Here is a 13,517-nt window from a genome sequence, read left to right on the forward strand (position 1 = left end):
AAGCGAAAGAGACGGTTTGCCTTTGACAGATGACGAGCATTCTCAACCAGAGCTACAGAAACGAAATGAGCAGCAGCCACACAACTCGGGCATGCTTGGCACTCCTGCCAAACAAAACCTTATCCTAGCGAGGCTGGGGGCCAGGTCCGGTCCCAAGAAGGCGAATCTGGTTCATTTGCCGAACCTATGAGCCAGCACCCTGCGCGGCCAATGATATTTTCCCCTCAGTGCCATAGTAATAGTAAGGGGATGTTTGGGAGGACGGGACTAAACTTTAGCCCTGTCACATCGGATGTTCGGATACTAATTAGGAGGACTAAACATAAACATAAGCTAATTACAAAACTAATTGCAGAACCCCTAGGCTAAATCGCGAGACGAATCTATTAAGCCTAATTAATCCATCATTAGTGAATGGTTACTGTAGCAACATATTATCAAATCATGGACTAATTAGGCTTAATAGATTCGTCTCGCGATTTAGCCTAGGGGTTGTGTAATTAGTTTTGTAATTAGTCTAGATTTAATACTCCTAATTAGTGTCAAACATTCGATGTGACGGGAGCTAAAATTTAGCCCCCTCCTCCCAAACACCGCCTAAGCATATGCAAGCATATGCAAGGGAACCAAACGTGCATGGAATGTCTGAAGAAGCCAAATATCCTCAGCACTTATCAAATAGATATTACATTGTTCCGTTCTGCGGGTGTGCTTGCCTCTTCTCTACCCCTACCTTAATCTACATTACATGAACAAAACCTTCTTCTACTGTAAGCACAAGAGGAAGCTCTTGATCTGAATCACTAGGCAGTTTATGAACAATACCTCTAAGTTTCGAATCGAGAGGTGATGTAATCATATTGTGCTTCTTCTGTAAGCTTGTAGCTTGTGTTACATACAAAGAAGGGCTAATCCAGCAGCAGATGTGTGCCGCTGCGATGTGTAAGCCCAGACGAGGGTATCTCTACCAAAGAATCATCTATATGTTGCTCCGCCAAACAGCTTTGGATTATAGTGGCTGGAGTTCTTGCTCAGGAGCCACTGAATCAACAGGTCTGTAGGCAGTTTGACCACCAAATTTCTTTCTCCAAACAAGTACTACTAAAAAGGCTGACAAAGTGACCAAAACAACTAGCAAAATCCCAAGCAGTATAGAGACTACATGTTCTTGAAACCATGACCTGTATCAAAACAAATCGGAAGTTAAATTTAAGTTTTCTATAAGTACTGAAATACAATTCAAGCAAATAAGATGGATGGCTACTGCAAAAGTTATTTACAGAACTAGCCATGTACACACTACCATGAAGTCATCTCATTAAACTGTTCTTTTGGTGCTGGAGGTGGAGGGGGGATGTAAATATAACAGAGTATGAGAAACACAAGAGACTATGGTGTGTTTCCTTGACGTTTTAATCTTCATAAAGCATATACGTATAAAATGATATTGTCCTATACTCCTATTCAATTCTAGACCAGGGTGAAACGTGGTTTCATTGTTTCTTCTAGACGAAATAACATTGTCTGCAGGAAGAGATGCCCCCAAAAGAAAATGTGTATGCTATCAGACATGATATGAATAGTGCAACTTATAACAAACATTTCATCACCTTCTGGATAAAGGTTGCACATTCCACTCCAGCAACTGATAACTGCCAAGATTTTCAGGCAACTGAACATGGTGCTGAGTTAACCGAGAGATGATAACCTGGCATGGATCAATAAAACAAATTAATCGGTGAAAAGAAAAGATGATGCTCAAATAGTTCTAATAGGTTCAAGAGTAGATGCTACCATTGCTGTTGCGTTAGACATAGCATTATCAGGTCCCGCCGGGAAAATACCCCATCTGATCAGAGTAGAATTTCCTTGGCTTGTAACATCCATAACTCGAACCTGTCAAATTACAGAGCAACTTAAGCCAAATCACCATGAAACAATCTCTGAAAAACTACAAGATTAGCGCGAAGTAAATGAAAGTGTGATACCAAGACACTCAATCCTGACTAAAAGAACTGCTCGCATAGTTAGCACAACCAAATAGTCATTTCATCCTTACCTGACGGGAGTCAATCTCCAGCTCTTTAGCTATCAGCTCAGCCAGCTCATGGAGATGAGGTTTCAAATTTGGGTAAGTAACATTTATGGACATATCAACAGTGATGAGACCAACATCAAATTCTGCAGGCAGAAGATCAAAAGGTATGATAAATCATGTCAATCAGCACAGAATCAAGATAGAAATATTGGCACAGTCCATGACTCCTATCCAAGACAATGATATTGATTTCAACTACGTAAAGTCCAACAAAATAAAGCACACTACCATTGCAAAATAAGTGCAAACACCAGATCTCAGGAAAAAAAAATTAGTTCTTGCTTTAACTCACAATAATCAGCCTGGTTACTAACAAAATTGCTAAGGATATGAAATAAGAACTAGATTATTGTGCAAGAAAGCAAAGAGTGAAGGAGTGTGCCATTGAAGTCAAAGAACTAGGTAAACAAAAATGAGTAAAATGTAGGTAGAATTTGGCTTGAAGAACAACCTTTCAGAGAGGCACAGTGACTCTTTGCTACATTTCATACAAAAACTAAAGCAGCTGATATTCAGAAGCACCAAGCAGCTGACAACAAAGCAGCCAAAAAGAAAATGGTGTTCGCCTAATACTTACAATTGCACTAATATTCATGTTTTGCTATTCATCATATGATAGACACGTGAAATGAATAGGCGAAGTAAGATAAGTAGGCACAAACCTGGCAAACCATTAGGGGCGGGAGCAGGTGACATATCAGCTTGTGAACCTGTATCACTTGAAGGTCCTGGTGAAGAAGCACCACCAATATGGAGCCTCTCCCACAACTCCGAACAGTTAGTTTTCCAAAAGCCAATCTTTTGATTGTGCCGGTCATAGGTCACAAGTGTATTACGAACTATGATACCTGTCATTCAGGTCACTACTTTAGCTACGTACAATGACAAGTATCCAAATGCAATGCAATGTTCTTGTGATCCTGTAATATTCATAGATTGCTTTACTATGGCATTTGAATGAATCAAGAATCTCTATTGTTTGACAATACTGATATCCAAGGGAACAGGTGACATACAATACATCAATAAACAAACAGTTAAGCTGTAATACACATGCCACCAAAAGAAATTGTTGATCTTTTCTTTGCCATCATGGTAGAAGAAAGGAGAGTTCTAATTCCAACACTGTTTTAGTTTTAAACCTGCAGCTTCTATTACAGAGAAAGCTACATCTAGAGGCCCAGGATTTGCCTGGCAACTCCATAAACATATGGCTCCAAGTTGCCTGCAATCTTGAACTGATAGCCTGCTTGTTTCCTTTAACAAAAAATTATGTTTGAGCCTTTCATAATGAAGACTAAGCTGCATGTCATATATTCACTCAGCCTATGATACTATCACTTTTCAATGTGAGATAAGATTAGAAAGTGCTGTATAAGAATGGCACAAACAAATCTAGTAAGTTTGTGCACTTTATAAGTCAATACACATAAGAAAGAGAATGAGAAAAAACATTATGGGGTTGTAGAATAGATATACACTCAAGATGGCCAATAGCTCAGCAAATCATAAGATATGTATAGCAAAATGACAGTTGAAATGCTACAAGATCATAACACCAAATGCTTTACGCTCTGAAAGTTGAGTGTCTAACCTCCTAATAGTGTTGTTGGATCTTTTCCATTTTGGAATACACCCAAACAATAAGCCCCGTCAACTTTGGAGTGCTTCATTTCAGAATTGAAGGCAAAACAAAAGTACACAACATAAGTAGAAAGCATCGACAGGCAAATAAAATAAATGTTATCTCAATTCATTTAGATAGGTCTAAGTAATTTCTCATACCCGGAATAAATAATTTTCAGGTGTAAGTGAGAGCTTCTGTCCATTTCCAAATACCATGTCAACATTTGGAAATGCCTCATGTAGTTTTGAGACGTTCCTGAAAGTGAGACGATAAAAAGTTATGCACGAACAATATAGTGTGTTATAAGAACATTGAGAATGAGAAACAAATTTGTATCATTATGCGAAAGTCACCTTCCAGCACCTGCAAAGCAGATATCCTTGTAAGTTGGATCAGGGCCACGGATTTTCTTGAGAGAGTGGACTTTGCTTGTCACCTATCAATTGAGAACATAAAACCATTAGACATACTTTTCAGCAGCATAACTACCAGTCGTTCATTTTAAGAGTAAAATACACCAGTGGACCTCGAACTTGTCCTGCAGTGTTCTCTAGGACCCTAATAAAGTCTTAAAATATGAATTGCAAAAGCAGAATCACAAGCATATAGATTCCACATGAAGGAAAAATAAATACAAAAGAACAAAGATCCAACAAAATGTAAAAGTAATTCAGGAAACAAATATAGGTGGATGGTAAATAGCTTACAGCATCTTTAAAAGCCACAAAAGCTTGCTCTGGCAAATAAGCATATGTGGTTCCACTATCCAAAACAGTCCCGTGTTTGCTGTCGAAGACCTTTGGGTCTACCCGCAGTGCCTTGCCAGCGACATGTATTTCCTTTAACTCAATGTTGTAATATGGGCTGTTGTCATTTAGAAAATAACTAGTAAAAAACATATCCACAAAAGGAATAAGGATTTGCTATCGTATACAAAACTGTATATACCTGCGGAGAGGATCTGAGCGTGAGAAAACCATGTCAGAAGGAGAAGGCAATCCACCAAGTACCATAGCACCACCACCAACATCCATTCCACCATAGCACAAAGAGAACGAATCACTTATGACACCCTTTTCAACAAGCTGATCCATTATGCTAAGTTGACCGCGACCCAGCCCCATTATACCATCAGCATGCTGGCTGAATAAATCTCCGGTTTCAGAATTTTCACAGCCAAAAACAGCACGCTGTGGCTTAAGTTCACTCTCTCTACCAAAAGACACAATGTCCTCACCAAGCACCCCACTGCTGGAGCTCATTTCAGCATACTGCCTCTCGTAAGTGCACTGATTTTTGTCATTGTCACAAGTACAATCAACATTGCATTTTACTGGCGAATACGTACTGGAGAGATCAGGTTGAAATCTTGGGTCCTACATCAACCAAACTTCAGATTATCTTATTGTATATGAATTAATTCTAGACAATTAAAAAATATACATACAAGTAGAGATTATATAATAATAGCAATCTCCAACCTAAATTAAATATTGCAGGAGCAGATCAGGTGCTACCAATGCATGGTAGCACCCTTAAAAGTGCATCAAAAAAATGGATACAAATATGAATGGATAGATCATAGTCATCATCTACCATCATGCAAAATTTGAGCTTGAACGAAAACTTTTTAAGGAGAAAAAAAGAGATATAAACCAGCAACTTTTTTATGCGCTTTTAGGGGTGCTACCGTGTGTTGGTAGCACGCAAGCCTACGGTAGCACTGGAGTCGCTCCCAAAAGCCAAAATATTGCTTCTTACTCCATTGTATGGCATATATGGCAGCACACACATATTTATGGATTTCTAATTTACACCATGTAGAGAAATACATATTCACAGGATCTTCACCTTTTTGGACATTGCAATGTAAAATATAAAATCATTTTAATCCAATATTTTAACGTCTCATCAATGATGCGAGTGATTCATGTAGAGAACACAAGATCGACATAGACACATAGCAACGGTAGTGGACTAGTGCTAGAACAATGATGACACCTAGATAAATGAGAAATTTCGATATTTGACACTCAATACGCGCGCCTCACTGAATTTGACATCCAATTTGCATGCCTTTTGATATTTGACACTCTGCACGCGAATAGTTTCGATTCAAGGGTTTCTCTTCATTTTTCTCAATTTCCATCTTTTCTTTTTTCTTTCCTCTCATCAGATCGAAATTGAGAAAAATGAAGAGAAACCCTTGAATCGAAACAATTAGCGTGCGGAGTGTCAAATATCGAAAGGCATGCGAATTGGATGTCAAATCCGGTGAGGTGCGCGTATTGAGTGTCCAATATCGAAATTCCTCTAGATAAATCGCTTCTCATTAGGGAAGGCGGGCTCACTAGCCTTATTTTTAGCGGCCGGGAGGTCTTTTCTCTGTAGGTTTGTTCTCAAATAGGAAGGCAAGCTAGTAGGATTAGGTAAGGCAAGCCCTTCCATGCAATTTCTTGCTTAAGCCATCAATGCACTTACAATGTTGCATCAAGTTCAGTATTGTAAGCATCAAGTTCAGAAAACTACAGGAGAATAATTTATATCTAAGAAGCGCCTTCAATTCAGTTGAAACTATACCATGTACTAGCAATATTGATAAAGGGCCGCCCAATTTGTTCAAAGGCTATAATGTATTGCCTTCAGGTTTCTCCTACGATAATATGTAGTGCTGACATGACATACCAATGTAAGGCCCTTCACTAATGTATTGGCTTGTTAACAATAAACATAAAGGGAAAGCCAAGTATATTTTGTCTTCAGAAATATTTTTCATTTCGCTTTCAACAATATACTTTCTACTGAATTTTAAACCTACATATTTGGATAATGATAGCATGTATCAAACTTCAAAATGGTGGAACAAATTAGTGGCTCTTGACATAGGTATGACGAAACCAAACACTTGCCTTTCGTTGGCAATATACATGGGACCCACTTGACATGGAGAGAAAGTTAAGCAATTGGCTAACAAATAGACAACGGCATAACAAGGCCAATGGCTGGCAATCCAATGTTATAGGGTGCAACCAAGATTGATGTGGTACATGTTGGGACGTTTGGTGCGTGGAGCATAGACTATGCATTTCAGGAATTGACCATTAAGAAAAGCATATAAATAATGGACTTCAGGTTAAAGCCACATCCTCAGTCTATAAAAGAACCCATGACTAAACAGGAAGTCTGGAACCCTCCGATTTACATGCAAATGAAAATGTGAATCTCTGGAAAAGTAGAGTTCCTATATATCGATGGACATCTAGTAGTCTTATAAACCCATATAATTCACATAATCACGAATTAGTTGAGTTAACCAGTCCAGCTTCACAAGTTGATTTGACACATACATACGTGTTACCATCCTAATCAGTGATTTCATCTCACACAGCTCCAAGCGGATAGCTGAAACAGAGAAGCAAAAGAATCCAGACCCCACCTGATGGTTGCCGCACTGCTCGCAGGAGGCGCAGGGCACGTAGGTGACGGTGCTCCCGGAGTCAACGATCAGCGCGAACTCCTGCGGTGGCGTCCCGATGTACAGCCTCGTCGTGTAGTACCTGAACCAGAACGACAACACGCACCGAGCTCCGCGTCTCAGATCCAACACAGCATCCAAAAAATTGGGGCCAAACCATGAGCATAAAAAAAAACCGAGCTGTACCGACCCGTTGGTGAGGAGATCGTCGTGGAGGCGCATGCGCGCGTTGGGGTGCGCCCCGTCTCCGAGCCCGCGCCGCAGCGAGGCCGCGAGGCGGCTGGCGTTGGGGTAGGAGCGCGTGAGCGGGAGGAACAGCGGCGGCGCCGGCGCGGGCCGATCGGGGGATCCGGCCGCGGCCACGGACGCGGCGGCCATGAGGAGGACGGCGGCGAGGGCCTGGAGCGAGCCGGGCCGAGGCCGGCCTCGACTCGCCATGGAGCGGCCTCGTCGCGCGGGGAATGGGGAGGAGGGGGAGGGTTGGGGAGGTCGTCGCGCCGAGGGGGCCGAGGCCGGGTCCAGGCGACGACTTGTTAGAAGAAGAGGAGGGAAGGGTGGAGGGGTAACCCGGTAAATTCACAGCGCTATCGCTGGGGCCGCCCCGTCCGCGGCACGTCGGATATATTTTGATTACCGGTGGAGATGGCCGCGTAGATCGACCGTATCAGTGGGGTTCAAGTTTTGGGCCGACAGGTGGGGATCACCTCTTCTAGGGCCCACGTGTCTGAGTCTCCAGCAGCTGATTGGATAGGGCGGGTAACTGTGTGTTACGTCTGGTCTCCTCTTTTTTAGTCGCTGTATGGGAGTGGAAGGAGGGAGCGTTGACGAGCTGATCAGTTTTTTTTGATAATGACGAGATGAGCAGTTGAGCACGATCTCACGAATGAGAGAACCGAGAAAGGGAGGGCCAGATGGAGATGCCTGTTGGTCCAAATTGGGTGGAGGCTAAACTCGCATCACTACTGCACACGGTTCAGTGAAATTGTGCGCGAATGTTGTTTTAGATCAGAGAAAATTCTCAGTTTCAGACGGGTCTTTATTCTTAGGGGCAGACAAATGTAACTGGATCATTCTTTTCGTGACAGAAGAATCGTAGGCAAGTCTGATGCGCAAGTACAAGCCATGCCTGCTGCAATCTGCAAGTTGAGAATATTATTTGTGCAAGATTGTCAGCTCTGCAAAGTGCTTAGAAAGCTTTGCACTCAACGAACCTTTTTGGCTTTTGCAACTCAATCGGAACAGTAGCGAAAAAGTTATCACAGTAGACTGGTTGACAAAAGATACAAAGCATTCGACAAGTCGGAATACAGCACGAAGCAAAAAGGAGTGCAATGTGCAGGCATGCAAGGACATGAGTGCGCTTAAAATTTGATTGCGGCCTCACACAGCCTTTCAAAGAAACTCTACATCAGTTACACCTACAAAACTCACTGCTATCGATGAGGAACAGAATAAGTTACATCCCAGTTTGACTGACGGGAAGACGGACTGCCATATCCTGCCTGCATCACGAGGATGGCATTTTGAGATAAGTCAAATCTATGGCTGCTGGGTAGGGCGATAACCAGATCCTAAGTAATTTGGGTAGCTGCTGGAAGCAGACGGCCCTGATCCACCTGAGTAACCTGCATATCCGCTTGTGCCTGGCAGCGCTCCTGGGCCACCGTACGCAACTTTATAGTGACTTGAATTGTATGATGCTGCCACTGACCCTGGGGTGTACTGAAATGGTTTTGGGGCACTGAATGGTTCACCATAGGAAGAAAATGCCCCTGTGTCATATGTAGCAGCTGGTGGAGTGTAATGGTACTGGTCGGCAGCTCCATATCTATCAGGAAGAGGGGCCATTGGTGCTGGAGCACGGGAGGGCATTGGTGCTGGAGCACGCTGCCAGTTACTGGCCGGAAATGGAGGTCTGCGAGCAGCTGAACCAACAGGACCAGCAGGTCTCCGAGGAAATGAAGTGCCAGGGCCTCGAGGCTTCTTTGAGTAAGCACGCCCAGCATCAGATGATGGCCTTTTCTCACTCTTAGGCTTCAGCTCAGAAACACGCTTTTGGAGAGGTCCAAGTGAATACTCCTTCTGAAGCTTATACTCTTCGATGCACTTTATCACGGCCCTCAAAGCAAGTAGCTCCTTGGTCTTTGGGTCATCCTGAAAAATGGATTTAGCGAGTTAACAGTCAGCTAAACAATATAAAAACAATATAATCTAATAAACAGAAATAAACCTATATGATAAAAAATTGAACATGAAATTATATAAACACAATCAAAATATGAAGCATGAAATTATCCAAGTGCACAAAGCAATAAAAAAATGGATCATTCACATCAGCAGTAATAATGTGGCCACTATCCCACAATTGATAGGTAGACCATAACTGCCTACAAAATGCATGTGCGTTGCCACCATTCACAGACAGAAAGGTTCTTGAGGTATATAATCTAATAAACAGAAGTGAAGCATAGATGATAAAAAAATGAACATAAAATTATCCAAGCACACAAAGCAATATAAAAAAAAGAGTTATTTGCATCAGCAGTAATAGTGCAATCACTATCCCACAATAGATAGGTAGAGCATAAGTGCCTACAAAATGCATGTGCCATACCCACTATTCACACAGTTCTTGAGGTAAAGAGAACTTAAATTTACTGAATCAAAGATGAGCTCTCAAATCTCAATCTAACTTCTCAGCAGTGACTTCTCAGTTTGAATCATTTTGCCAGTGATAGGAATTGGTTTTTATCCAGATTTTGTTCTCTCGCAATGCGTTGGCAGAGGCTCTCTTATTTGTAATCAAACATGATCTCTCAAATCTCAATCTGACAAACTTCTCAGAAGTGACTCCCTTTTTTTAAGGGGTTCTCTTTTTTAAATGGTGGAAACCCCAAATTATGCAGAAAATGATTAAAAAAAGTATAATTACATCTATCTCGAATTTTTCAGAACCCTTCAAGAAGTTGTTCAAAGGGGTTCCCAAATCAAACAAAAATGAAAACAAAGGACCTAATAATCTGAAGCTTTCATTTTACTAACAGTATTCAAGAACTGCTGAAAATCTGAACTTAAACCATCCAAAAAGCATTCAACACGGAATCAATTCTGCCAATGAAGCAGGCTATGCCTATTCATAAGCATTTGATAGTCTCGTCAACTAAGGATGATAGAAACAAACCTTTGAAGCAGCCGCAGTGGCATCCCCATTATTGTCAAATGAATCTTTTAATTCATCCACATATGTCTTTAACAGAGGTGCAGGTGGAAAAGTATCCGAAAGCCCAAAAGCTTGTATGAAATGAACTGCATCAATTTGCCTGTGCCTGTTAACCAACTCTTCAATGATACCTGCAAAGATACAAAGTCAATAGAACCATCTTAAAGCACCAATTTCACGCAGAAAATCAATGCTTTGCACAGAACAGTAATGAAACTTTAGTTCCCTAGATGGTTGTGGGGCTTAGCGGCAATGAACTGCAGCACCCTAGCAAATTAAGGGATGAGAACACCTTGTGGCGTTCTGGGTGGATACCAACCTGGTATTCTCTCATTAAGACCAAGAGAGCGACAAGTCACAGCAGTCTGCTTGCGACGAGAGACAGCAACTACGATCTTGCATAGTTCATCTTCGTCAAGCACCGAATCAACATTAAAAGTTGTAAGAAGCTGCAGGAATGCCTGTGCTTCCAATGAATGGCCATTAGAAGCATCTAGGTCAACCTCAGCTAACTTACTCTTCCACTCTTCGGCAATTGCCTTGGCTTGCTCCTTAATTTCAGAGCTCCAAGGATCATTGCCACCTGGCTCCTTCGTCCCTAGTGCAGGTGCTATAGCTTCCATTAAAACAATACAGCTCCTGCGCTGGACCTGAAGGGCGTTTTGTTTATTCCCAGGCGAATTGGTTTGGTCTGGTGGGAAGAAACCCTCCAGGGAATCAAGCACAAAGCGGGCAGGGTCAGTTGCACATCTTAGTGCAACGGAAAGTTCATCACGAAGGCTAGGAAGTTTTTTACAATTTTCTGAAAGGAATTTCAGAAGGCCTTTGGTGTCCATCTGCTCACATAGTTCCTTCAATACAGGACGTGGCTTAACCTCAACAAGTGAAGCTTCAGATGGCTCAGCTGACCCACTAGCAGGGGTATTCTCCTCTGAAGCACGAGATGCATTGTTTCCATTGATTGAGGTACTCACCTTTTTGTCTTTGCTTCCATTGGCATCAAGTATATCAGCAAGCTCCACCTTATATTTTTGGCGCACCTCTGCTACAGAAGAGACAGCAGCGTCCTTAAGCTCCTGAAGCTGGTTCAAGGAAGCACGCTCTTTTGCAGAAACATTAGCCTCTTTCTCTGCAATCAGCCTACTAGCTTCAGTTTTCTTTTCTTCTAATGCCTTCTGCTTCTCTTCCAGTTCATCAAATTTGCTTCTGTATGACTTATCAACATTGAGGAAATATTCTTTGATATCTCCCCAGTTCATGCCATTCTGCAACTGCAGAGATGCTTCAGTGTGGGATTTCAACTTGCCAAATACTTCAGCAAGCTGTTCCAGCAAAGACATTGTAGACTCAGAACCACCAGAATTGTTCAGAGTAGCTTCCGTGGCCATTTTGCAACAAAACCAACGATTGCCTGAAGAGACACGAGATAATATATAGTGAGTTTGAGAATGGGAAGCGACCAAGAACAAATACAGATTGTTAACATGACAAATGACATGACAACTAAAAGGTTGAGTAAAGACAAAAGGTGGAAAGCTTTAGAACAAAGAATGTAAGCAAAACATGGAATTTTCATTCTAGCTCTGCTAATCCATTGGAGAAAAACAAACTAGATTGACAGTATCCGCAATCAAAGAAAATAAAATCCCATATGGCCATATTATACTGGCGTGCTTTCCCCCTCATTTTGACAGTGAAGAAAGGAACACCTAACTTGTAGACTGGCACGTGTAATCTAGAAATTCCCATTTTATAAAAAAAAATGATGCCATTGGACAGTTAATTTGACATCTGCTGTTAAAAACAAAAGGCATGGGATTGATGCTGATTGCTAAAGTAACACGTACAAACTATGTTTGTCCATTCAGTTCAAGTGCAATTTCAACTAAGTATTTTCTTATACCTATTTTTTTCCAGTATAGCCAAGCAGATTGTACAAAAGAACCAGACTAGCAGATCCGGGATTGATTCTGGGTTGAATTGGTGGAAACGTTATAATTATCAAATATCAAAGAAAAGCCCACACACGAAAACAACTTTGTGATCAGATTAGTATTAATAGTAGGCAAGTGGCATCAGTTCGGCCAATCCACCTTGTAACGATCACACGAAAATCAGCCTTGAAATTGATTTCTAATTTTTGAAGTATATATTTTGAAACTTATGGTTTCCTACAGATAAACTCAAAAATCTAATGCGCCCTTTTGTATGAATTAGGCTGCAAAGCTTTCCCAACGATTCAACAAAATTTTAATCACATAATCAACAGTCCAGTACCCAGTAAATGACTAGATCAGCTCAAACCTACTTTCTTTTCCCACGAGAATATGGAGGAGAGCTGCGCATCAATATGCTAAGAATGAAAATCAGAGATTTACAGCCACAGCCGTAATCCAAGAAACCTAGTTTTACGCAAAAAAAAAAGAAGACACGACATCACCTAATGAAATTCAGCAGGGATCGGTTCTGAATTGCAAAACAGAGTGGAGTGGAGACAGAGAGCACAGAGTAGGCAGCGCGACGGGGTGCCAGTAGCGTGCGAAGAGAGAGACAGAGATGCGGCTACTACTGCCCGAGAGGACGGGGTACAGAGAGAGGGGTGCTGCCGGCCTGCCTGCTGCCGCAAGTGGGGTGGGGGCCGACGCGCCCGTGGTTACACATGGATGGGGAGATGTAGGCGGAGGTACCTGCAGGCGTCGCCCGCGCCGTAGACGGAGGAAGGGGAGGCCGCTGAAGCCCTCGCCGGTCGCGCCGCCCAGCCCTCCACCGCTCGCCGTCGCCCGCGTGCCGCTGCTAGGGTTAGCCGGTACGGAGATGCGGAGCCTCGACGAGAAGGGACGGAAGCTGTCGTCGATTGGGGCGGGATCGGGAGTTGGGTGGGAGTTATGGGCTGGTTGCTGACCGAGTCACGCGAATCTCGTGTTGGGCTCCGTTTTCAGCAGACGAATCTTGAAGCCGTTCTCAAAAGGGCCTAAACCGTTCCCAAATAAGTTACGGGCTCACGGCCCAGTTATGCAGCAGCCCATACAAGTAGAGGCCTAGTTAGTGAGTGCGCAGTGATTTTGTGAACGCAAGAGACTTGGCCCAGTTGCTGCAG

At 42.4% G+C, this 13,517-nt stretch overlaps 2 protein-coding genes across 2 annotated transcripts; both read right to left on the minus strand.

Moving 5' to 3' along the window:
* Nucleotides 1-642: 642 nt before the first annotated feature.
* Nucleotides 643-7,680, minus strand: LOC117842838 (aspartic proteinase 36). The gene is made up of 12 exons (XM_034723362.2): nt 7,391-7,680; nt 7,162-7,282; nt 4,674-5,101; nt 4,433-4,589; nt 4,079-4,161; nt 3,884-3,980; nt 3,693-3,765; nt 2,761-2,946; nt 2,060-2,181; nt 1,795-1,896; nt 1,611-1,708; nt 643-1,181 (listed from the first exon to the last, which is right to left on the minus strand). The coding sequence occupies exons 1-12, from the start codon at nt 7,636-7,638 to the stop codon at nt 1,010-1,012; spliced, it is 1,887 nt and encodes a 628-aa protein (XP_034579253.1). The 5' UTR covers nt 7,639-7,680; the 3' UTR covers nt 643-1,009.
* Nucleotides 7,681-8,442: 762 nt separating this feature from the next.
* LOC117842839 (uncharacterized) lies at nt 8,443-13,279 on the minus strand. Its single transcript, XM_034723363.2, has 4 exons — nt 13,108-13,279; nt 10,740-11,831; nt 10,382-10,551; nt 8,443-9,354 (listed from the first exon to the last, which is right to left on the minus strand). The coding sequence occupies exons 2-4, from the start codon at nt 11,806-11,808 to the stop codon at nt 8,740-8,742; spliced, it is 1,854 nt and encodes a 617-aa protein (XP_034579254.1). The 5' UTR covers nt 11,809-11,831; nt 13,108-13,279; the 3' UTR covers nt 8,443-8,739.
* Between the last annotated feature and the right edge of the window lie 238 nt (nt 13,280-13,517).

The sequence above is a fragment of the Setaria viridis genome, chromosome 2, assembly GCF_005286985.2.
Source record: "Setaria viridis chromosome 2, Setaria_viridis_v4.0, whole genome shotgun sequence".
Classification (NCBI taxonomy): Eukaryota; Viridiplantae; Streptophyta; class Magnoliopsida; order Poales; family Poaceae; genus Setaria; species Setaria viridis.